The sequence below is a fragment of the Triturus cristatus genome, chromosome 1_1, assembly GCF_964204655.1.
Source record: "Triturus cristatus chromosome 1_1, aTriCri1.1, whole genome shotgun sequence".
Classification (NCBI taxonomy): domain Eukaryota; kingdom Metazoa; phylum Chordata; class Amphibia; order Caudata; family Salamandridae; genus Triturus; species Triturus cristatus.
The window spans coordinates 39,618,143-39,642,341 of NC_140579.1; the positions used below are offsets into that span (position 1 = coordinate 39,618,143).

At 47.0% G+C, this 24,199-nt stretch overlaps 1 protein-coding gene across 1 annotated transcript in view; it reads left to right on the forward strand.

The window, feature by feature from the left end:
• The window catches only part of LOC146869292 (DLA class I histocompatibility antigen, A9/A9 alpha chain-like), a 145,265-nt gene extending 121,290 nt beyond the window's left edge, over positions 1 to 23,975 (forward strand). The window contains exon 6 of the mRNA XM_085653720.1: positions 23,513 to 23,975. Coding sequence (XP_085509846.1) covers positions 23,513 to 23,574 — 62 coding nt within the window. The 3' untranslated portion in view covers positions 23,575 to 23,975. The remainder of the gene's footprint in view (positions 1 to 23,512) is intronic.
• Positions 23,976 to 24,199: the final 224 nt, after the last annotated feature.

Here is a 24,199-nt window from a genome sequence, read left to right on the forward strand (position 1 = left end):
GTGTGGTGTGATGTGAGTGTGGTGTGGGACGTGGAGAGAGTGAATGGGGAGCCAGTGGAGCTCCTTCAGGTGTGGTGTGATGTGAGTGTGGTGTGGGAGGTGGAGAGAGTGAATGGGGAGCCAGTGGAGCTCCTTCAGGTGTGGTGTGATGTGAGTGTGGTGTGGGAGGTGGAGAGAGTGAATGGGGAGCCAGTGGAGCTCCTTCAGGTGTGGTGTGATGTGAGTGTGGTGTGGGAGGTAGATAGAGTGAATGGGGAGCCAGTGTAGCTCCTTCAGGTGTGGTGTGATGTGAGTGTGGTGTGGGAGGTGGAGAGAGTGAATGGGCAGCCAGTGGATCTCCTTCAGGTGTGGTTTGATGTGAGGGCAGTGTGGGAGGTGGAGAGAGTGAATGGGGAGCCAGTGGAGCTCCTTCAGGTGTGGTGTGATGTGAGTGTGGTGTGGGAGGTGGAGAGAGTGAATGGGCAGCCAGTGGAGCTCCTTCAGGTGTGGTGTGATGTGAGTGTGGTGTGGGAGGTGGAGAGTGTGAATGAGGAGCCAGTGGAGCTCCTTCAGGTGTGGTGTGATGTGAGTGTGGTATGGGAGGTGGAGAGAGGGAATGGGGAGCCAGTGGACCTCCTTCAGGTGTGGTGTGATGTGAGTGTGGTGTGGGAGGTGGAGAGAGTGAATGGGGAGCCAGTGTAGCTCCTTCAGGTGTGGTGTGATGTGAGTGTGATGTGGGAGGTGGAGAGAGTGAATGGGCAGCCAGGGGAGCTCCTTCAGGTGTGGTGTGATGTGAGGGCAGTGTGGGAGGTGGGGAGAGTGAATGGGGAGCCAGTGGAACTCCTTCATGTGTGGTGTGATGTGAGTGTGGTATGGGAGGTAGAGAGAGTGAATGGGGAGCCAGTGGAGCTCCTTCAGGTGTAGTATGATGTGAGTGTGGTGTGGGAGGTGGAGAGAGTGAATGGGGAGCCAGTGGAGCTCCTTCAGGTGTGGTGTGATGTGAGTGCGGTGTGGGAGGTGGAGAGTGTGAATGTGGAGCCAGTGGAGCTCCTTCAGGTGTGGTGTGATGTGAGTGCGGTGTGGGAGGTGGAGAGTGTGAATGGGGAGCCAGTGGAGCTCCTTCAGGTGTGGTGTGATGTGAGTGCGGTGTGGGAGGTGGAGAGAGTGAATGGGGAGCCAGTGGAGCTCCTTCAGGTGTGGTGTGGTGTGGTGTGATGTGAGTGCGGTGTGGGAGGAGGAGAGAGTGAATGGGGAGCCAGTGGAGCTCCTTCAGGTGTGGTGTGATGTGAGTGTGGTGTGGGAGGTAGAGAGTGTGAATGGGGAGCCAGTGGAGCTCCTTCAGGTGTGGTGTGATGTGAGTGTGGTGTGGGAGGTGGAGAGAGTGAATGGGGAGCCAGTGGAGCTCCTTCAGGTGTGATGTGATGTGAGTGTGGCATGGGAGGCTGAGTGTGATTCTGGAAGCCGAGTTCTGATGGTCTGCAGCCCCCCGGTGAGTTTTTTTGTTAATCCTGGCTTAGAGGGTGTTCCCATATTCCAGCTTGCTTGAGACAACGGCGTGCATGATTTTTTCCGGGTGCTAAATGGGAGCTATCTGAAAATCTTCCTTCTTCAGGGTATGGAAGAACGAGGCGGTGATGGCATTAACTTGGACAATCATGTTGAGTTTGCTGTTCATGATGACCCTGAGGTTCTTGGCATGGGTGACAGAGATGCATGTAGGTCATAGCTCTGTAGGCCACCAGACAGAGTCCCACAGTGATGTGCTGTTCTCAATGATTACGATTTTAGTCTTGTCGGTGTTCAGCTTTAGGCTGTTGGTCTTCATCCAGTTGGCAATTTCAGTCGAACAGGTATTGGTCTTCATCCAGGTACTGGGCGTCTTGTCCATGAGGGAGAGAACGAGTTGCAAGTCATCGGCATAGGAGAGGAAGCTGATATCGTGAGAGCAGGTGAAGCTGGCTAGAGGGATCATGCATGCGTTGAAGAATGGCAGGCTCAGGGAGGATCCTTGCAGAACTCCGCAGATGAAGTCACCAGGTGGACTGGGTCCTTCCAGTCAGGAAGGAGTATATCCTTTGGAGTGAGTGTCCTTGTATTCCGATGTGTGGATGGTAGATGAGAATGGGGTGGGAGACTTTGTCATATGCGGTGGAGATGGCCAGGAGGATGAGGCCGCCGTGTCTCCTCTGTCCAGAGTAATGCAGATGCTATCTGGGGCAGCGATGATGGCAGTTTCCGTGCTGTGGTTGGGTCTGAAACCAGACTGAGAGTTTCCAGTAGTTTGTGGTTGTTGAGGTATTTGGTGAGGTTGATTTTCTCCAAGACCTTGTTAGGGGAATGGTAGAAGGGAGATCGGTCTGTAGTTGGCAAGCTTTGAAGGATCCGCAGAGGGTTTCTTCAGTAATGGGAGTTATTCCAAGCCTCTGGGAAGGTCACACAAGAGGTAGAGGCATTCAGAATGAGTGTGAGCATGGCGCTGATGGGTTGCAGTCCTTTAGAGTATGCGTGGTAGTGGTCCGTTAAGGCCACTGAGTGGAAAGACTTCATAGTGGCGGCTGTTTCTTCTGGGGTGATGACAGGCCATGTGCTCAGCATTAGTTCTTTGGATAAGATGGGGAGACATTTGGTGAGGTGTGTCGGCTTTCATTGTGGGCTGAAATTGCTGTAAATGGCAGTGATTTTGCTGTTGGGAGAATTTAAAGAGATTATTGACGAGGTCCTGGAAGAGGGTGATGGAGTTGGAGGTGGCCGATAGTGAGGTAAAATCTTTCACAATCGTGAATATTGCTTTCCCTCTGTTGCTGCTTGCATCAATGCTGTTTGCAAGTGTGGCACTTTTGGTAGTCCCGATCATTTGTTGCTACCATCTTAGGGCGAATTTGAGCCTGCTTCTGTCTACATTGTCCTGCCTCATTCTCCATTTGCACTCCAGTTGTTTGCAGTTGTGTTTCATCAGTCTGTGTTCCTCCGTGTACCAATTGGCCTGGGTTATGGGTCTTGTTGTATTGCTGTGTTTGTGGAGGTGCAGAGAGTCAGCACAGGAGGTGATCCAATTGTTGAAATTCCTAATAGCTTTGGGGAGGCTGTTACTGTGTTTGGGTCGATGGGTGTTTAGAGCGATCTTCCAGTCCTTGTCAGTGACAGCGTTCTAGTTTCAGCATGCTGGTCTGACGGTGGTGCATGTGTGTTGGATTGGGATGATCATGCTGAAATTGACAAGGACGTGGTCTCTCCAAGGTACTGGTGTTGGCTCGTCGACTAGGATGTTGCTGATGTTGGTGAAAAAGGGCCCAAGAAGTGTCCAGTGACGTGAGTAGGTCCCTTTACTCATTGGCTGAGGTTCAGGCTTCCTAGGTCTTCAGTGAGTGCTCTTCATTTGGGGTCAGCATGGTCTTTCATGTGGAAGTTCAGGTGGCCGAGGAGGATGTAATTACTAGCATCAAGGACAAGTGTTTGTACAAAGTCTGTGATGGTGTCGATAGAGTTGGTGTATGGTCCTGGTGGCCTGTAGATGAGAGTCTAAGCCACTTATCAATCAATTAATCACTATGTATAAAGCGCGGCTACTCACCCACGAGGATATCCAGGCACTGAGGTCTGCTGGGATCAGTTGAAGAGCTGGTTCTTGATTTCCTTTCTAAACCTCGTTGGAGTTAGAGATGTTTGAAGGTGGGGTCAGCGTGGTCTTCCAGGTGGAAAGTTCATGTGTCTGAGTAGGACATAATACCATCTTGGACGAGTGGTGCTACGAAGTCTGTGATGGTGTCTGTGAAGTTGGTGTGTGGTCCTGGTGGTCCGTAGATGAGTGCCACTTAGGGTGAAATTGACTTTGATGCGAAGCTTGAACAGCAGGTGTTTCATGTTGGAGGATGACGTGTCCGTGGATGTGGTCCAGCTGATGTTGTTCTTGTGGACAATGGTGATTCCGCCTTTTGGCTTGTGAATTCTGTATTGCCTGGCAATCTTATAACTGGAGGTGGATGGCTGTGGCAATGTCAGGCGATGATGCAGGGTTCAACCAGCGGTTCCATGCAGGTCAGGAGCATTGTTGTGCAGCAGGTCCCAAATCTCTGTGTCGTGTTTGGTGAGTGTGGGAGTGTTGGGCGGGTGGTTGCAGGAATGGGTGAGTGTGATAGAGTGGGGCCTTGTAGGATGCGCAGGAGAATTCTCCCTTAGTTTTATGTGCTGCTGAGAGGCACCATAGTGTGGACCAGTAGCCTGGGTTGAGGGGTGTGGAGGGTTGCAGCATGGTAGCGGCAGGAGGATGGATGACCACGGTTCCTGCTGCTGGGCACGGTCCAGGTGCAGATGCATTTCCCTGCTAGCGCACCTGCTACACGTCCACACTGTGGCAGTCATTAAGTAGGTCCTTGGAGGAGAGGAGTGATGTCACTTCCTGTGTAGATGGATGATGGGAAATACAGTGATGTCACTTCCTGTGTATTTGGATTATAGAAATAAGTCCTCTTGCTTAACTTCTTCTTTTAAAGACAGTTTTGTCAGGAAACCAGTGATTTCAAGTCCTGTGCAGATAGATGATGGTAAAGGGGAACTAGCTTTTTGAAGGGTTTATGTGAGGAAAGTAATGGATGGCGGTGCATGAGAAGACCTTGTCAAGGTGTGTAGCCAGTGCATCAAAATCTTCTACCCCCTGAAGGTCTGCAGTCTCATTCCACCAGAGCCAAGGCATCCATGACGACATTCGTGTGAGGGGTATGAGTCTACCAGCCTGCAACATGATAGTCTGTGCACATATCATGAAGCACTATTGCCTTGACAGTCAGGTCCTGTGGGAGGGCCACATTGCCAGCTCAACCCTCCTACATCTGTTTGTCTGAGTCCACTTCCCAGACATTCCACCTTTTTGGGCAGGGCAGCTATGGTATCTATTCTATTCTAAAGTTGAGGAATCTGTGATTAGAATTATCCATCAGAAGGTAACGCTTCTTCTGGTGGCTACTCTAATTGCATATTTATTACTGCTCTCCCTTCTCCCCATTCTGTGGACTGGTCTGTTTGATAACTAAAAAGGTTCTAAGTTAGAAATTGACACACCATCATCAACAATTTGTGAAATCCACCACTGTTGAGGTTTCAGAACAATTGCCAAACTGGTGTCCATGTGCATGGTGGTGCCTATACCTACCGGTGTGCGGGAGAATTTCTGGTAAAATGATTTGGATCCAGTTGGCACCTGGGGATGTTCTAGATGTGAGGAACCTGCAATTAGTTAAACTATCCACCAGTAACCGACGTAAAGTAACTTATTTGTTTTGTTTCTTGCTAATATTAACTCTCACTCTATCTAGCTACAATCCTGCTGTTTGTTGTATCAGTCTAGTTCAGGCTTCTTCAACCAATAGCTTGTGAGCTACCTGTAAGTCGCTCTCCTGTGTTGTTGTCCACACTACTAAATTAAAAGCATTTGAGGGCATATTATCAAGCACGGCGTTAACATTATCGTCGCTTTAGTGGCAGAAAACTGCTGATAAAGCGGCGATAATGGGCTTGATAATATGCCGCAGAGAATTCCAATAGAAGCCCATGTTGACACCAGAACACGGGCTTCTATGGGAATTCTCAAGGGCATATTATCAAGCCCATAATCGCCACTTTAGCGGCAGTTTTCTGCCGCTAAAGCGGCGATAATGTTAACGCCGTTTCTTGATAATATGCCCCTTGCATGGTTGAATTAATATCTAGTTAAAGCACCCGCACAACTATCTTGGTCAAGACATGCTTTAGAAATGTTCAACTAAATAATCTTTAGCCCAGGCTTACCCTGAAAATGCGATCTCTCTATCCCCTTCCAAGTTTCCAGTGGTGTTGCCATTTCTCATATCAATAGCGTTCTAGTCAGGGCCTAATAACATCACACTTCAGCCAGTGCAGGCTAGTCAGCAGGACAGAAACCCATTAAAGTATGGCCCAGGATCAGAGAATTCTTGAGGAAAAATTGTAGTCTCACTTGTTGGCCCTGGCAGTCTGATGTTGGCCATCAGAGAAGAAAAAGTACTGCGCTCCCCTCAGCAAGCCCTCGCTTCTGCTAAGTTGACCCTCTGCATGGTTGCCTTTCTTGCTCTAGGCTGGGCCTAAGTCATGAAAAACCTAAGGAGTAACCTTGCTGTGTGACATTTGGAGAGACAGGACAACCTACCTACCTGCACAAGGATCTGGACTGCATCTGCAGTGAAATTACCCATGGGAGAAAGCACTAGGGCCAAGAGACTAGAAGGACCTGCATTTGAAGAAACCAACAGAGCCTTGCCTGAGTCTGAGCCTTTCCTGAGCCACAAGATGATCTTGGGTCAGCTGCTCAGGAGAAGAGATGCAGGACCAGGACATCCAGCACCCATGGCTATATGGCTGACAAGCTTACCATCTGCAGTGGCTCTTGGCCCACCCGCAGCCAGGACACTCTCAAGCTGGAGATGAAGAAGTTCAAAAAAGAAAACTGAGGCAACATTCCTTCTCCATTTATTCACGTAGGATGTGGAGCAACATCCCTGTATCCATCACGACCATCCAACTTCCAATATTGGAAATAGCTGAAGACACATCTCTTTAAAAAAACTCTAGATCACAATGACGTAACTGTCCACTACCTTACTCAGAACCCAGCTGCCCTTCTAATCATACATTGACATTCTTTGCCGTAGAGCCAGTACAGCACTCTTCTGCCTTTTAGCTATGTTTGTTCTGTACAATTAACACAAACGAATATGCTTCACACTCAAAGAACCCATCACCAGGAAAACAAAGACTGCATGATAACAGCTCTCCCACTTGAAGAAAGTGAAACCCTTCCTTCCAGATATCGATTTAAGAACAGCAGAATAGGCCTTGGTCCTCTGGTCCTTTGCTGGACTTCTCCAAGTTACCTTGGGATGGACTTGTAGACATCCAGCCATAGTGAACGCTTGAGGTACTACAATGCTGGACTTCCTCCAGTTCACCTCATGATGGAATCAAAGACGTTCAGCCATAGTGTACGCTTGCGGCAAAACGATGCTGGATTTCTTCAAGCTCACCTCATGATGGACTCGTGGACGTTCAGCCACAGTGTACGCTTGAGGTACTACAATGCTGGACTTCCTCCAGTTCACCTCATGATGGAATCAAAGACGTTCAGCCATAGTGTACGCTTGAGGCAAAACGATGCTGGATTTCTTCAAGCTCACTTCATGATGGACTCGTGGACGTTCAGCCACAGTGTACGCTTGAGGTACTACAATGCTGGACTTCCTCCAGTTCACCTCATGATGGAATTGAAGACATTCAGCCATAGTGTACGCTTGACGCAAAACGATGCTGGATTTCTTCAAGCTCACCTCATGATGGACTCGTGGACGTTCAGCCACAGTGTACGCTTGAGGGACTACTATGCTGGACTTCATCAAGCTCACCTCATGATGGACTTGTACACATTCAGGCCAGTGTCCTCTGCAAGACCAGCTGCATCACCTACAAGATGGTCAGGTACATAGTTTTAGACACACAAGAAGCTGTTACTGTCCCTGAACACCTACACCAACAAGGGAAGACCAACGTGCCACTAGTAACAAGAATCGGTGAAAAAAAGGAAAGACTTTGAAAGAATAGCCTTGCTCCCTGTTGCAGAATCATCTCAGAAGAACGTCTGCATGCAACCTTCTTAGTGTTGTGCAGATAGTCCAAACTGTACAACCTGGAAAAACACAGGATGATGGATGGGTATATTTGACCAGCTGGGATGGGAATGAAACATGCAAATTACGTTTACTAAGTTTAGCGGAGAGGCAGGAGAGACCTGAGAGAGCTGATAGGGGAGAAAACAACAAACATGCAGGGCAGATATGAGTCAAACTGTTACTTAAATGGAGAGCCAGGAGAGACCTGAGGGAACTGAGAGGGGAGAAAACAACAAACATGCAGGACGGATATGAGGGTGAACTGGTACTTTAACAAAGAGCCAATGCATACAGCGAAATGTTGCCCAGTGAAGACCATGGGCTCTGAATGGTCTTCTATAGGGCTCTGCCACCATTAACCCGGGCATGACCTTAATCCTAGGAGGTGTGTGAAAAGGTGACTGTGCAGTAAGCAGCCTAGTGGTTTACACGGGAATTTCCATTGACTTGTCTTCCATCTTTCCCACATGTGCTCCAGGCTGCCTGCATTTGTCCTGAATGATCTCACCTGGAGGCTCCTGGATACATTCGAAATGTGGAAGGGCCTGAAGGTGTTCGAGGAACAACTTTGTCTGACTCCCCACAGAAGCTACTGGACACTCGATTAGCACAAAGAGCACCTTGATATGCATGCTCAGCTCCTTTTGTGACAGAGCTGATACACGTCTGGCCAAGTGACCTCAGAGAAGATGAGGTGCCTGCCCTCCTCCATCACACAAGCACAAGAAAAGGCACTTGAGTTAAGCTGATCATTCCTTCAGCCCGAATGATCTACTCGTGCCCTCAACCTATTGAATACTGCACATTGTTGGGCCGGGTGTTAGTAGAAAAGTCCCTCTCAGTACTGCAGAATCACAGATTACGCCTGCCCTAACATAGGAACAAATGATTTGAACTCATCACTTGGATTTTGACGTTAGTGTGAAGAAGCCAGGACCAACCAGAGCTGCCCTGCATCAATACCCGGGGTACCAGACACCTTGCAGTAACCAAAGCTTGTTTGAGTCCAGTCCGGACTCTAATGCCGCAAACAGTGAGCAGGCGATGAGGGAAGTCAGCATCGCAGAGGCCAACACTGAGAGTGACCCAGCTGTCCTGCTTTGTCCCCCTTTGCAGGTCGAACAAGAGCCAAGTGTGCCTTTGAAGCACGGGCACCAGCTGACCAAAACCTCTGCATCGAGATCCCCAGCCTGGGTCCGTGACAACTGACTGTGCTCCCCTGCTCCCAGGACCCTCAAGAACCGAGCCCCCACATTGGGAGCTCCTGGACCTGTCCTCAATTCCCCCTCTACAGTCTATTTCTAGGTGCCCCTCCTCTCTTCCTACAGTGTAGCATGCAAGGCTGCCAGCCCATCCAGCACCACTGCACCCGGACACTCCTGGGTTGGTAAACACGGACTGCTGGTGGTAGTTTGGACCTTGGCCCCCTAGCACCTTAAGTCCTAAAGGCGATTGTAAATACCTGTATGCAGCATATGTTTTTTTCTCCATAGGAAAGCCATACCGCATAAAAACGCATTTGTGTATTATTTTTTTACTTACTTGGAAAAATTGATAAACTGCACAGTACTTTCTGAATAACGTACTTCTTAGCGTTCAAATAAAGATACCTGTTATTGTTCTAAAATTGGTCTCAAATTTCTTCTTGAGTGTGTGTGTGCCTCATTTATTGACTCTGTGTGTTCAACAAATGCTTAACACTCCCCTCTGATAAGCTTAAACTGATCGCCCAGACTACCACAAAAGAGAGCATTTGGAATTATTAATTTAAGCCCTGTAAACCATTAAGGTCAATCTGTACTTTCTACATTGTACCTCATTTTGGTACACGGCATAAAAAGACAGCTTCTTACAGGGCGCATGGTGATTCTAGTGTCTACAATATAACAAAAGAGAGTGAAAGGGATTTCACAACTAAGTTGTAAGGGGTACTCTCAGTCCCCTGAGGTATACAAAATAAACAAATAAGGGGGTATCCTTAAATGAGAGAAGGTAAAAACCTTCTGTCTGTTAGAGAGTTCTCAGAGAAGTAAAAAGAGAAATTATTTATTTTTTATGAAACCCCTCACTCACCAACCTAGTTGGTGACGTGCTTCATCATCGGGGTCCACCCGAGCAGCCGAATACCACCCGGGTGTGCTTCGACGCCTGATTACAGCGGAGCAGGTTTGTTATTATGTCAGTACGTGTAAGTGACGTGTGTGAGTGAGTGAAATAAAGTTAAAAGTAATCCTTCTGTACTCCCTAACAAATTTAATATGGAGCAGCAGGGTCACGGTTAAAAAAGTGGTGAGGTGTAATACTAATGTAGGTTTGATTTGACCTAAAGTATTATCCAAATATTGACGGTCTACATGTTTCAACCTTTGAGTGTAGTCACAGGTTTTCGTCAGGACCTATCGACACACCGGGCGGTCTACACACACTAAGGTGCATCCAACCCTGGAGCGTCTGTGTGCCACCTACATATACTTGCGAAGGAGGTAAAAAGGGTTCAGGGACTCCTCTGCGTACAGATGAACCTGAAAAAAGAACATACAGTTCTGGGCAATCAGAAAATGATCTATTTAAAATTAGAATGAACAGTGCCCATTTCCGTGTGAACTCTCATTTTTGCGCATATAATCACCTCATTCTGAGTTATGCGCCCCAGGTAATTACCAGTGATTGTTGGAACCGAGCATCCGTTCCATATTATGCGAAATTAGCATCAACCCACTAAATCATTGTGGAAGTTGTGGGTGTCTTACGGCTACACAGCAATTGTGAGCATACTTGATGTGTGATTCTATAGAGCGGCCAGACGCACGTGAAAAAGACTCTATTTGTGACATGCGTGCGCTAAGGAAATTATTTAAAACAGATCACGGTGAAAATAAGGAAAAGACTCAAAACTCACTCGCGATTCTTACTCGAATCGTATCATGGGCTCATAAGGGAGGCAGACGGTGCTGCGTTACTGTTGGACAAAAAACACAAAACACTAGTGTCTACCAGGTGGCTCTCCCTTTCTGGTACTCTAACCTTCTGAATTAGAGCCACCTCAATCTTCTACCTCAAGAGTAGAACCCTCTCTCTGCCATCAGGATGGGCTCCCCACAACAATCGTAGACCATGCCCTCCTGGTGCCTGAGGAGTTGGTCAACGTAAGAAGTGCTGGTTTTACAGTGTGAACCTATTCTATAGTCACACGCTCTTTGTTATTCTGCCATCAAGTGTTTGGGCCTGGACTTTCCCACTAAATAATATTATCTTTTGGTGTCAACCATTAGTGAGTCATGATGACTTGCTATGACGTCGACCATAAGCACTCAATACCCTAGTATGTAACCATAATTTTCTTGAAGATAATAAATAGCAGATTAGAGACACTGACTTTTCTCTGGAGGAAATAGAGATGTATCTTTCCAGATATTCCCCAGAGGGTTTGGCTCCTCAGCATGAGCAGCAGTAACGTATAGAGTCTGACTTAAAGAAAAGCAGGAGGAGTCCTGTTTCTATTGGAAACATCTGAATATTTAATAAGGAACGTTAGTGTCTCCGAAAGCTACCGAACGTATCCTGGCCAAGCAGGGAAGCTTACACAGGGCAACATCTTGTAGAACCGTCAGACCTGGAATAGCAAAACAACACAAACCATCACCACAGGATCCAAAGTACACAAAATGACCTCTTGAATCAGATTCCCTTATAGTATCCTCAGTGAGATTGAGATTCAGTAGTTCTCCCTTATAGTATCCACAGTGCGATGGAGGTCCAGTAGATCTCCCTTATAGTATCCACAGTGAGCTGGAGATCCAGTATTTCTCCATTATGGTATCCACAGCATGATGGTGATCCAGTAGGTCTCCTTATAGTATCCACAGCATGATGGTGATCCAGTAGGGCTCCTTATAGTATCCACAGTGCAATGGAGTTCTAGTTGATCACCCTTATAGTATCCATGGTGAGCTGCAGATTCAGTAGATCTCCCTTATAGTATCCACAGTGTGATGGAGATCCAGTAGTTCTCCCTTATAGTATCCACAGTGCAATGGAGATCCAGTAATTCTCCCTTATAGTATCCACAATGTGATGGACATCCACTAGATCTCCCTTATAGTCTCCAGTGTGATGGAGATCCACTAGATCTCCCTTATAGTCTCCAGTGTGATGGAGATCCAGTAGTTCTCCCTTATAATATCCACAGTGTGATGGAGATCCAGTAGTTCTCCCTTGTAGTATCCACAGTGACATGGAGATCCAGTAATTCTCCCTTATAGAATCTACAGTGTAATGGAGATCCACTAGTTCTCCTTATAGTATCCACAGTGTGATGGAGGTCCAGTAGTTCTCCCTTATAGTATCTACAGTGTGATGGAGGTCCAGTAGTTCTCCCTTATAGTAGCCACAATACAATGAAGATCCAGCAGTTCTCTTGATAGCATCCACAGTGTGATGGAGATCCAGTAGTTCTCCTTAAAGTATCCACAGTGAGCTGTAGATCCATTATGTCTCCTTAATAGTATCCAGAGTGAGGTGGAGATCCAGTAGTTCTCCCATATAGTATCCGCAGAGTGATGGAGACTCAGTAGTTCTCCCTTATAGTAGCCACAATACAATGGAGATCCAGTAGTTCTCCCACATAGTATCCACAGTGTGATGGAGATCCAGTAGTTCTTCTTATAGTATCCACAGTGTGATGGAGGTCCAGTAGTTCTCCCTTATAGTATCCACAGTGTGATGGAGATCCAGTGGTTCTCCCTTATAGTAGCCACAATACAATGGAGATCCAGTAGTTCTCCCACATAGTATCCACAGTGTGATGGAGATCCAGTAGTTCTCCTTATAGTATCTACAGAGAGCTGGAGATCCATTATTTCTCCTTAATAGTATCCACAGCGAGGTGGAGATCCAGTAGTTCTCCTGATAGTATCCACAGTGGGATGGAGATCAGTAGTTCTTCCTTATAGTATCCACAGTGAGGTGGAGATCCAGTAGGTATCTCTTATAGTATCCACAGTGATATGGAGATCCAGTAGTTCTCCCATATAGTATCTGCAGTGAGATGGAGATCCAGTAGTTCTCCCATAAAGTATCCACAATGCGATGGAGATCCAGTAGTTCTCCCTTATAGTATCCACAGTGTGATGGAGATCCAGTAGTTTTCCCTTATTGTATCAACAGTGTGATGAAGATACAGTAGTTCTCCCTTGTAGTATCCACAGTGACATGGAGATTCAGTAATTCTCCCTTCTAGTATCCACAGTGTGATGGAGATTCAGTAGTTCTCCTCATAGTATCCACAGTGAGCTGGAGATCCAGTGTTTCTCCTTAATAGTATCCACAATGCGATGGAGATCCAGTAGTTCTCCCTTATAGTATCCACAATGCGATGCAGATCCAGTAGTTCTCCCTTATAGTAGCCACAATGCAATGGAGATCCAGTAGTTCTCCTGATAGCATCCACAGTGTGATGACGATCCAGTAGTTCTCCTTATAGTATCCACAGTGAGATGTAGATCCAGTATTTCTCCTTAATAGTATCCACAGTAAGGTGGAGATCCAGAAGTTCTCCCATATAGTATCCACAGTGTGATAGAGATCCATTATTTCTCCTTAATAGTATCCACAGTGAGGTGGCGATCCAGTAGTTCTCCTGATAGTATCCACAGTGGGATGGAGATCCAGTAGTTCTTCCTTATAGTATCCACAGTGAGGTGGAGCTCCAGTAGGTATCTCTTATAGTATCCACAGTGATATGGAGATCCAGTAGTTCACCCATATAGTATCCGCAGTGAGATGGAGATCCAGTTGTTTTCCCATATACTATCCACAATGTGATGGAGATCCAGTAGTTCTCCCTTATAGTATCCACAGTGTGATGGAGGTCCAGTAGTTCTCCCTTATAGTATCCACAGTGAGATGGAGATCCAGTAGTTCTCCCTTATATTATCCACAGGGAGATGGAGATCCAGTTGTTCTCTCTTATAGTATCCCAGTGTGATGAAGATCCAGTATTTCTCCTTAATAGTATCCACAGTGAGGTGGAGATCCAGTATTTCTCCTTATAGTATCCTCAGTGAGATGGAGATCCAGTAGTTCTCTCTTATAGTATCCACAGTGTGATGGAGGTCCAGTAGTTCTCCCTTATGGTATCCACAGTGAGATGGGGATCCAGTAGTTCTCCCTTATAGTATCCAGTTGATGGAGATCCAGTAGTTCTCCTTATAGTATCCACAGTGAGCTGGAGATCCAGTATTGCTCCTTAATAGTATCCACAATGAGACAGAGATCCAGTAGTTCTCCCTTATAGTATCCACAATGCGATGGAGATCCAGTAGTTCTCCCTTATAGTAGCCACAATGCAATGGTTATCCAGTAGTTCTCCTGATAGCATCCACAGTGTGATGGAGATCCAGTACTTCTCTCTATAGAATCCACAGTGAGCTGTAGATCCAGTATTTCTCCTTAATAGTATCCACAGTGAGGTGGAGATCCAGTAGTTCTGCCATATAGTATCCGCAGTGAGATGGAGACTCAGTTGTCCTCCCATATAGTATCCACAGTGTGATGAAGGTCCATTATTTCTCCTTATAGTATCCACAGTGAGCTGGAGATCCATTATTTCTCCTTAACAGTATCCACAGCGAGGTGGAGACCCAGTAGTTCTCCTGATAGTATCTACAGTGGGATGGAGATCCAGTAGTTCTTCCTCATAGTATCCACAATGAGTTGGAGATCCAGTAGGTATCTCTTATAGTATCCACAGTGATATGGAGATCCAGTAGTTCTCCCATATAGTATCCGCAGTGAGATGGATATCCAGTAGTTCTCCCATATAGTATCCACAATGCGATGGAGATTCAGTAGTTCTCCCTTATAGTGTTCACAGTGTGATGGAGGTCCAGGAGTTCTCCCTTATATTATCCACAGTGTGATGGAGATCCAGTATTTCTCCTTAAGAGTATCCACAGTGAGGTGGAGATCCAGTATTTCTCCTTATAGTATCCTCAGTGAGATGGAGATCCAGTAGTTCTCTCTTGTAGTATCCACAGTGATATGAAGATCCAATAGTTCTCCCATATAGTATCCCCAGTGAGATGGAGATCCAGTAGTTCTCCCATATAGTATCCACAATGAGATGGAGATCCAGTAGTTCTCCCTTATGGTGTCCACAGTGTGATGGAGATCCAGTAGTTCTCCCTTATTGTATCAACAGTGTGGTGAAGATCCAGTAGTTCTCCCTTGTAGTATCCACAGTGACATGGAGATCCAGTAGTTCTCCCATATCTTATCCACAATGTGATGGAGATCCACTAGATCTCCCTTATAGTCTCCAGTGTGATGGAGATCCAGTAGTTCTCCCTTATAGTATCCACAGTGTGATGGAGGTCCAGGAGTTCTCCCTTATAGTATCCCCAGTGTGATGGAGGTCCAGTAGTTCTCCCTTATAGTATCCACAGTGAGCTGGAGATCCAGTATTTCTCCTTATAGTATCCGCAGAGAGATGGAGATCCAGTAGTTCTCTCTTATAGTATCCACAGTGATATGGCGATCCAGTAGTTCTCCCATATAGTATCCACAGTGAGATGGAGATCCAGTAGTTCTCCCATATAGTATTCACAATGCAATGGAGATCCAGTAGTTCTCCCTTATAGAATCCACAGTTTGCTGGAGGTCCAGTAGTTCTCCCTTACCACCAGACCAGGCCCATTCAGGTGAAAGAGAAATCTCCTCCTCCTACTCTGAATACAACCCATGTCCATTCAGCCCAGCCCTGACTCATCAGATGTCTGGAGCCATAGCCCCTCTCCAGCCCCTGTCCTCCAAAAGCCAGACATGCAATACATAAACCTAGCAGAGGCATACTGGATGGTTAGGCAAGAAAATACCTTCTTTCTAAAAGTGGTATTTTCAAACACAGAATGTAAAAATCACTCCCACTAAAAGATGCATTTAAACATTCTGAGTTCAGGCATACTAAACTTTATTTTTCTACCTTGTTCCTGGGGTCAGTTATGTTTATAAGATGTTATAAACAAACTACCCATTCTGTCCTATAGGAACAGGTAGCCTTGCAATAGTGAAAAACGAAATTGGCAGTAATTCACTATCAGGATGCCACACACACCAGGGCATGTCCTACCTTTCACATACAATGCACTTTGCCCACAAGGGTACCTTGGGCCTACCTTAGGGGTGACTAACATGTAGAAAATTGAAGTTTTAGGGACTGGCAAGTGTGTGCACTTGCCAAGTCTGCAATGGCAGGCCAGAGTTACATTTTACAGGCTGCTTCTGTGGGTGGCACAATAAGTGCTGCAGCCCACTTGCAGCATTTGATTTACAGGCCCTAGGCACACACAGTGCATTATATTAGGGTCTGACAAGTAAATTAAATATGCCAATCATGGTGTTTTGGCACTGAATAGCAGTGGCAAAGTACCCAAAGCATCTAGACCAGCAAAAACACAGAAGCCAACAGCAAAAAAAATGGAAGGGAGACCCATGCCAATGATGCCAGCTCTAACAGGCACCTAAAGGTATAATAACTCCAGAGTTAGAGGCAATGTCCCTTCCCAAAACAACTCCTGCCACAGTCACCAAATCCTGACATCCCCCTCCTGCCCCAGTCACACAACACCTGTTGGGGACCGTTTTCAAGGTTTCTTCCCACTTGGTGGAACATCATCTCTGACCAGTGGGTGCTGGACATCATACAGCATGGTTACTGTCTAGAGCTAACTACCACACCTCCCACGCGTGCACCCCGACCAAGGCAGACTCAGCGCTTAAGCGCTTCAAGGATTCTTGGGCCATGGCCAGATCCTTGGGGCTCACGGCTACCTCCCGTCCACCTCAGTCTGCCTTTTGTCCCTTTTGTGGCTACAGAAGGGCTGCCCAGCCAGGTCCTGTCCAGCTCAGCCACGGAATCATGCAAGCTGTCCAGCCTCTGCGCAGCTGCCGATGTGGGACCCAGCGTTCTCGTTCATCAGGGAGCCAGCGGGCAGGCCAGTCCACCCTTTCCCCTGCCAAAGACTCCAAGCTACCTAGTGTGACATTTCAGGCTCATCAATGGGCAGTCGGAGGCAGGAATCGCCATCACCTCCTCCCCTGGAAATCCATGACGTCGGACAAGTGGGTTCTGTAGATCGCCTGGGGGGGCTACTCCATCCCATTTGGGTCTCCCACTTCCAGACTACGGCAAACCTCCTGCACTCACTGGGGTTCACTATCAACATGCCAAAGTCACACCTGACTCCCTCTCAGATGCTCCCTTTCATTGGGGCACTTCTAGACACAGTGCAGTTTTGGGCCTATCCTCCCGAGCAGCGAGTATGGGATATTCGGACTATGATACCGATTGTTCAGCATCTGTCCTGGATTTCGGTGAGAATGACTTTGAGGCTGTTGGCCCTCATGGCCTCCTGCATCCTGCTGGTGGATCATGCCAGGTAGGATACACGGGCTCTGTAGAGGGACCTGAAGTTCAAGTGGGCGCAGTATCAGGGGAATCTTTCTGACTACATCCAGATCTCAGAGGGAACTGCACAACTTCTGCAGTAGTGGCTAACAAGCCAAGATTGGGTCAGAGGCAGATCCCTCTCCCTTTCCCAACCAGATCTAACGGTGGTGACAGATGCGTCACTCCTGGGATATCAACCTTCTGGAGCTTCGGGCGATCAGACTGGCACTGAAGGCATTGCTTCCCTCTCTCAAAGGGAAAGTGGTGCAGGTGTTCACGGACAACACCACCGCCATGTGGTACTGCAACAAACAGGGCGGGGTGGGGTTGTGGACCCTTTGTCAGGAGGCTCTTTGCCTCTGGACATGGCTGGAACATGACAGCATAACCCTGGTGGTTCAACACCTGGCGGGTTCTCTGGACGTCAGAGCGAACAAACTCAGCTGTCAGTGCCCGGTCAATCACAAATGGTGTCTCCATCTGGAGGTGGCATAAGGTCTCTTTCAGTGGTGGGGAGAGCTGTGGTTAGATCTGTTCACCTCCGAAGAGAACACACAATGTCAGCAGTATTGCGCATTGGAGTCTCACAGGCAGCACTCGCTCAGCTGCGCCTTTTGTCACGATTGGAGCTTTGGCCTAATTTATGCCTATACCATTTCTGCCCAAAGTGCTCAAGAAGATCAAGCTTGACCGGGCTCAAGTCATTCTTGTGGCTCCGGATTGGGCACGAAGAGTCTGGTATTCTGACCTTCTGAGCATGGCCATCGGTTCTGTCGCAGCAGCAGGGGATGGTTCTTCACCCAAACCTGTCCCGTCTTCACCTCCTTGCATGGAGATTGAGCAGCAGCAGTTGACAGCTTTCGACCTTCCACCCGAAGTCTGTGTTGTCATCTTGGCAGCCAGGCGTCCCTCCACTAAATCAGTATACGCCTGTACAAGGAAGAAGTTAGTGGCATGGTGCAAAGCAAATGCTGTTGATCTTACTCCTGCCCCTCTTTCAGAGGTTCTCTTCTGCACACATTCTTTGGCCCAGCAGGGCTCTGCCTTGAGCACCCTTAACCTCTTGAGTGCCCATGACGAGATGGTCTCGTCATGGGCCGCGGTTGCGCTGTGCCCATGACGAGACTATCTCGTCATGAACCCCGCCCGCTAATGAAAGGGCCGGCACAGGGCGGGGAAAGGGCGGGGCACTCAAGGGGTTAAAGGTTATCTTGCAGCTATCTCTGCCTTTTTGAGACTTCCAGATCAGCCTTCCTTGTCCAAGTCTCCCATTGTAAATAGGTTCTTTAAGGACCTTACTCATTTGTTTCCTCCGTCTCCTTTCATAATGCCCCAATGGGATTTAAATCTGGTTTTGACCTTTCTTATGTGTGCTCCCTTCAAGCCTCTTCATAATTGCCCTCTCAGACTTCTCACTCTTGGAACTGCTTTCCTTATTGCCATCACATCTGCTCGCAGAGTTAGCAAGCTTCAGACTCTGTCTTCCAAGCCTCCTTCTCTGTCTGTTGAGCCAAATATAGTGATGCTAAGAACAAAGTCCTCGTTCCTCCCTAAAGTGGTCACGCCATTTCATGTGGGACAATCCATAACTCTGCCCACCTTTTACCCACCTCCGCATCCCTTCAAGGAAGAGGAGAGACTCCACCGTCTGGACCCTAAACGTGCATGTCTTTTTATCTTGATCGTACCGAAGACTTCCCGGTGGATGATCAACTCTTCATTGGCTATGTGGGCACCATAAAAGGTCGGGCTGTGCAATAATGGACCATCTCTCGATGGGTTGTCCTCTGCATTAAAATATGCTATGCATTGGTGAAGACGGAGCCTCCTGTGGAGTTGCGTGCTCACTCCACTAGAGCAACAGTGGCAAAAACTGCATTAGCACATGGAGTTACAGTCCTTGATATCTGTCAGACAGCGATGTGGGCATCCCTGCATGTTTACCAGACACTAATGCCTGGACAGCCAAGTCCGGAGGGATGGGTACTTTGCCTGTTTGGTCCTCCAGGACTTCTTGGTGTAATCTGGGTTTGCAGAACATCCTCAAGGGTTGGTATTGCTGGGGTATCTATTCTAAAGTAAGGAATCTACAACGAATAGTCTGTATCAGATGAACAAGTTACTTACCTTCGGAAATTATGTATCTGGTAGAGACATTTATTAGTTGTAGATTCCTTACCGCCCCACACATCCTTCCCACTCTGTAACTGATTTCTATGGATAGGGACTCCCCTAAAGGGCCCTAGTTGTGACGCACCAGTGGTCAGTGTCTTTCATGGCTCTGCGCTTCTGGCACGGAAAGTCGTGTTAAGAACTGACGTCAGCGCACATGGGCGGAATCTATATAGGTCCTGCGACATCCTCCCACCGACGATGACGGACGCGGAGCCGACTGACGCCAACTGCCAACAAGCAGGGGTACTGCCTGGGGAAAATTCTAAGGTAAGGAATCTACAACTAATTTATATCTCTACCAGATACATCGTTACCAAAGGTAAGTCACTTGTTCATCTGGACGATTGGCTCATCAAGAGTTCCATCCACCAACTATGCTGCGAACACACTCAGACCAAGATAAATCTTTTACACAATTTGGGGTTCACCATCAATGTCGAAAAAATTCCACCACCAACCCTGACAAATTCAGCCTTACGTAGGAGCAATCCTCAACTCAGAAAGTGGGCTGACCTACCCCAATTTCGTCATGAGTACAGTCTTTGCAGACACTCCTGCACTTTCAAAAAGATCACCAGGTCACAGCCAGGACAGTTACGCGCCTCCTAGGCATGATGGCCTTCTACATTGCAATCATGCGCCACACAAGACTATACATGCATCCGTTGCAGGAACCCCTAGCACAGCAATGATCTCCAGCGCAGGGTCAATGGAAAGATCACACTTGTCACTCTCTCCTGTGTTGGAACACCAAAAACCTGTTGCGGGGCAGCCTTTTCTTGACCTAGTTTCACAGGAAACCATCACAACAAGTGCTTGCCTCTAAGTATAGGGAGCACATTTGCAAGCTTTGACCATCTAAGACCACTGAGAACTCAAACACCAGGGCCTTCACATCAATTATTTAGAACTCATAACAGTTCACCTTGCTTCAAAAGCTTTCCTTCCCTATCTGGTGGGCAAAGTTATCCTTGTCTGCATGAGCAACACCAAAGCCATGTTTTAACTTCAAAAACAGGGGAGGACTCAGTCTCCAAAGTTAAACCATCACATCTGGCGGTGGACTCCTCATCACAAAATCCACCAATTTGCGGAGTACCTCCCGTGGGTGGACAACAACTTTGCCGGCCTCCTCAACAGTATGCGGCACAAGTGGGAACTCACCGCAAGTCCTCGACCAGTACTTCCAGCAATGGGGTTTTTCCCAGATAGACTTATACGCAACTGTAGAAAACGCCCAAACTTCGTATCCAGGTTCCCCATTCCCACAGTCCATAGGCAATGCACTATGGATGAACTAGTCAGGTATATTTGCCCATGCTTTTCCTCATCTTTCCCTGCTTCCATTTGTGGTATGGATGTTAGGGCAGATATCTTCACACTCATTCTAGTGACTCCCACTTGGGCCCACCAGCCATGGTTCACAACACTTCTGGATCTCTTGGTGGTTCCGCATAAGAGACTCCTGATCAGGCCAGACCTTTTCACTCCACACCATGTGGAAATACAGCACCCAGATCCAAAGTCCGTCAGCCTTGCAATCTGGATCCTGAAGTTTTAGAATTCAGATGTCTCAGATTACCTTTCGAATGCATGGCCATCCTAAATGAAGCACATAGACCCACTACTCGCGCATGCTGCGTGGCCAAATGGAAGCAAATTGACCACGACTGTCATTCAAGACATATTAGCCGGCTCACAGCTAGAGAACAGGACATTGTCTGCTACCTGCTACCTCTACAAATGTGTGGACTGTCATTCACTTCTCTTTGGTTCCATCTAACCTCTGTGGCCACTTACCTACAGAATCTTTCCCTTTTCAAAATTCCAGTTATCAAATCTTTAATGGAGGGCCTCAAGAGGGTAAATCCTCCCCGGACTCCACCAGTTCCATCATGGAACCTCAATATCGTCCTCACCAGACTCCTGGGTCCCCCTTTTGAGCTTCTCCAATCTTTCCCCCTTCGGTTCCTCTCGTGAAAGGTGGCTTTTCTGGTTGCCATTACTTCCCTTCAGTGTGCCAGTGAACTCTAGGCACTAACCCTAGGAGAACCTTTCTTTCAAGTGCATAGGGAAGGGTCGTCTTACACACCAATCCTAAATTCCTTCCTAAGGTGGTGTTCCACCTGAACCAATCGATAGAACTCCATATGTTTTTCCCTCAACCAGACTCAGTAGCAGAAAGGGCTTTTCACACGCTAGATTCAAGTCAGCTCTCATGTATTATATAGATAGGACAAAGGCTTTCAGAAAGACTCAGCAACTATTTGTTGCTTTCTCAAAACCCCACAAAGGAAAGGCCCTCTCCAAATCAGGTATTTCCAGTCGGATAGATAAATGCACCTTAACCTGCTATGCAAAAGCAAAGAGAACCTTATCTCTTCAAGCCCACTCTACTAGCAAAACAAGAACCTCCATTGCCTTCCTGGGTAATGTCTCAATAGCTGACATATGCAAAGCAGCTAAAACACTATTGTGTGGATGTGCTTGCCTGTCAGCAGGCCAAAGATGGCCAGACAGTACGCTGTATAGTTTTTTAATCTACTGCAATACCCACAGGTTAGCCACCTCTTTTGGAAGGACTGCTTTACAGTCTATGCATAGCATGTGTATCTACAGCCACACATGCCTCAAACTGCAAATATTACTTCTCAATAGACATCTGTCCGTGGCATGTAGTGCTGTAGATTCACATGTGCCTACCCTCCTCCCCAGACAACTGCTAACTTTTATTCTTTTCCACTTTCCTCTTTAACATGGACATAACTTTGTACATCGCTTCTCACCTCACTTCATCCTCACCCTCTTTACGGGAGAAAACTGTCTAACAATGGAGCCGATGCCCATGCTCATTACTAGCAAGAGGAGACACCGAACCTCATGACTAGAAAGACTTCTTCGAAGAAAAACAACTTGCACACATTCAGGCTGAACAGTAGATGGCAGGAGTATGCACTCCATGTGAATCTACAGCATTACATGCCACGGACAGATCTCTATGGGGTAAGTAACATTTTCCATATTAGGTACCCTAGATATGGTTAAAAGAACTGAGGCAGATGTTTCTAGGGACTATGACCCTACCATCTACTTGTTTTTTGCTAAGGGAAATTCTTTAGGACACTATGACTCTCACATCTATTTTCCTGCCAACATGTTTCATCGCCTAAACTAGCCTAATATATGGTCTCGGGCATTCATCAGGGTTAGTAAAGGTAGAGAAAATAGATCCCTCCTAATTAAAGTAGCACCTCTACATGCAGGAATTCCCACCTTGCCTGCAAGGAGGTGCCCACCTGGAAATAACATCATAATACGTAATGAATGACAAAGTTGATATAGTGATATAAAGTCAGCACATGTGGTCCTTAAAGTGACATTTGATTAATCCCCATGGTGAGAACAGTGAGCGACTCTACATCTAGATCAAGGATGCTTGAGTGGATCCATCTGACATAATTTTAGGGTGATATGAACCTGGGGCACGGTGAAATTCATTCAAAAGTTAAATTTTTTAGGAAGTTTACTACTTTTGGTTTTCACTAGCTCTGAGGGTAAACTTACGGTACACTTGCCACAAAAGTGAAAGTTACATGTTTCCACCCCTAGAGCAATACAATTGGATTAGTCTTGAGTGGGTGGGTGACGTCCTTCCTAACGCTTTCTGTGACCAGGGCGGGACGGGGAATCCAAAGCAGACCCGGCAGTTTTCTCTGACCAGCCCCTAGGGAAACACTGCCTGGATCCCGGGAGGTTGGAAACCCTTGCTTGCTGCTTTTGTTACTGGGGGCAATATTGCATCACCACTGCAAACCAGGCCCCCAGTAACAAAACCAGCCGCCACCGCTGCAAAACCAGCCCCCCCCCACCTTCCAGCCTCTTGAGGAAACACCCGATACCCGGTACGGCCAGACCGGCTTTGTCTGTGATCCTCCACAAACCCCTCATGGTTCTTTCTCATCCCATTCCCTATTGTAGTAAGTGGGACGCTTTTCCCTCCCACCCCTCCCACATTTACTACTAAAATGTATACTTACATGCACAGGGACTCCACAGTTGGGGAATAGAACTAAAAGATTTAAGTAGAGGCAGTGTGTAGTTTGTGAACTGCAATTTGTAGTACAGTTTGTGAATCAGTCCCTGAGTTTGTGAATAACGAAATATAGTAAACTGACTCAAACATGCGTAAACGTAGTCAAGTAAGTGTATACTTACTCAAAATTATGACTCTTTGTTACAGGTGCGGGTCCTGGAATAGGAGGCTCCCATCAGCACCCTCCTGAAGAAGAGAACAGCCTTTAAGAGAGACGAAGAATCCATCCCTGGTCTCGGTTATCCTCCGCTTCTGAATGAGGCTGGCCGCAGCAGCGATGTTCCTTCTTGACCCCGAGTACCTGCCTCTGTTAACCTCTTCATGGTTACTTGAGAGCTCCAGCTTTTTTATTCAATTCAATTCAATTCAATAGTTCTTTATTCGATGGTTAAAAATCATCATAAAAGAGTACACATTTATACAATTAAAACAGTATTAAATCAGTATACAGAACATTGAATGACGCTATATATGTACAAATAATTCATTGCTCACGTACAATCCTCATGGGTGGGGTTCCTAGATCTAACCAATTAACAATCTACAATCATCAAGATTAGTGCTGCCCTCTGGAGACTCTAAGTCTCAATGCGAATTTTAAGAAACTTATCACTGCACATAAAGTTAACGGGTCACTGGCCCTTTGTAAAAAAAGTCAATGCCTCCTTAGCTCTAGTAAATCTTTCCTTTTTAAGAATGCCTTTTAAAAATCTGCGTCTGGGGAGACTGTACATGGGACATAATAATACAAAGTGAAGGGTGTCCTGCGGAGACCTATTGTCGCAGCCGCAGGCACCCTTCTGCTCAATTGACATACTAAAACCAGCTGGATCG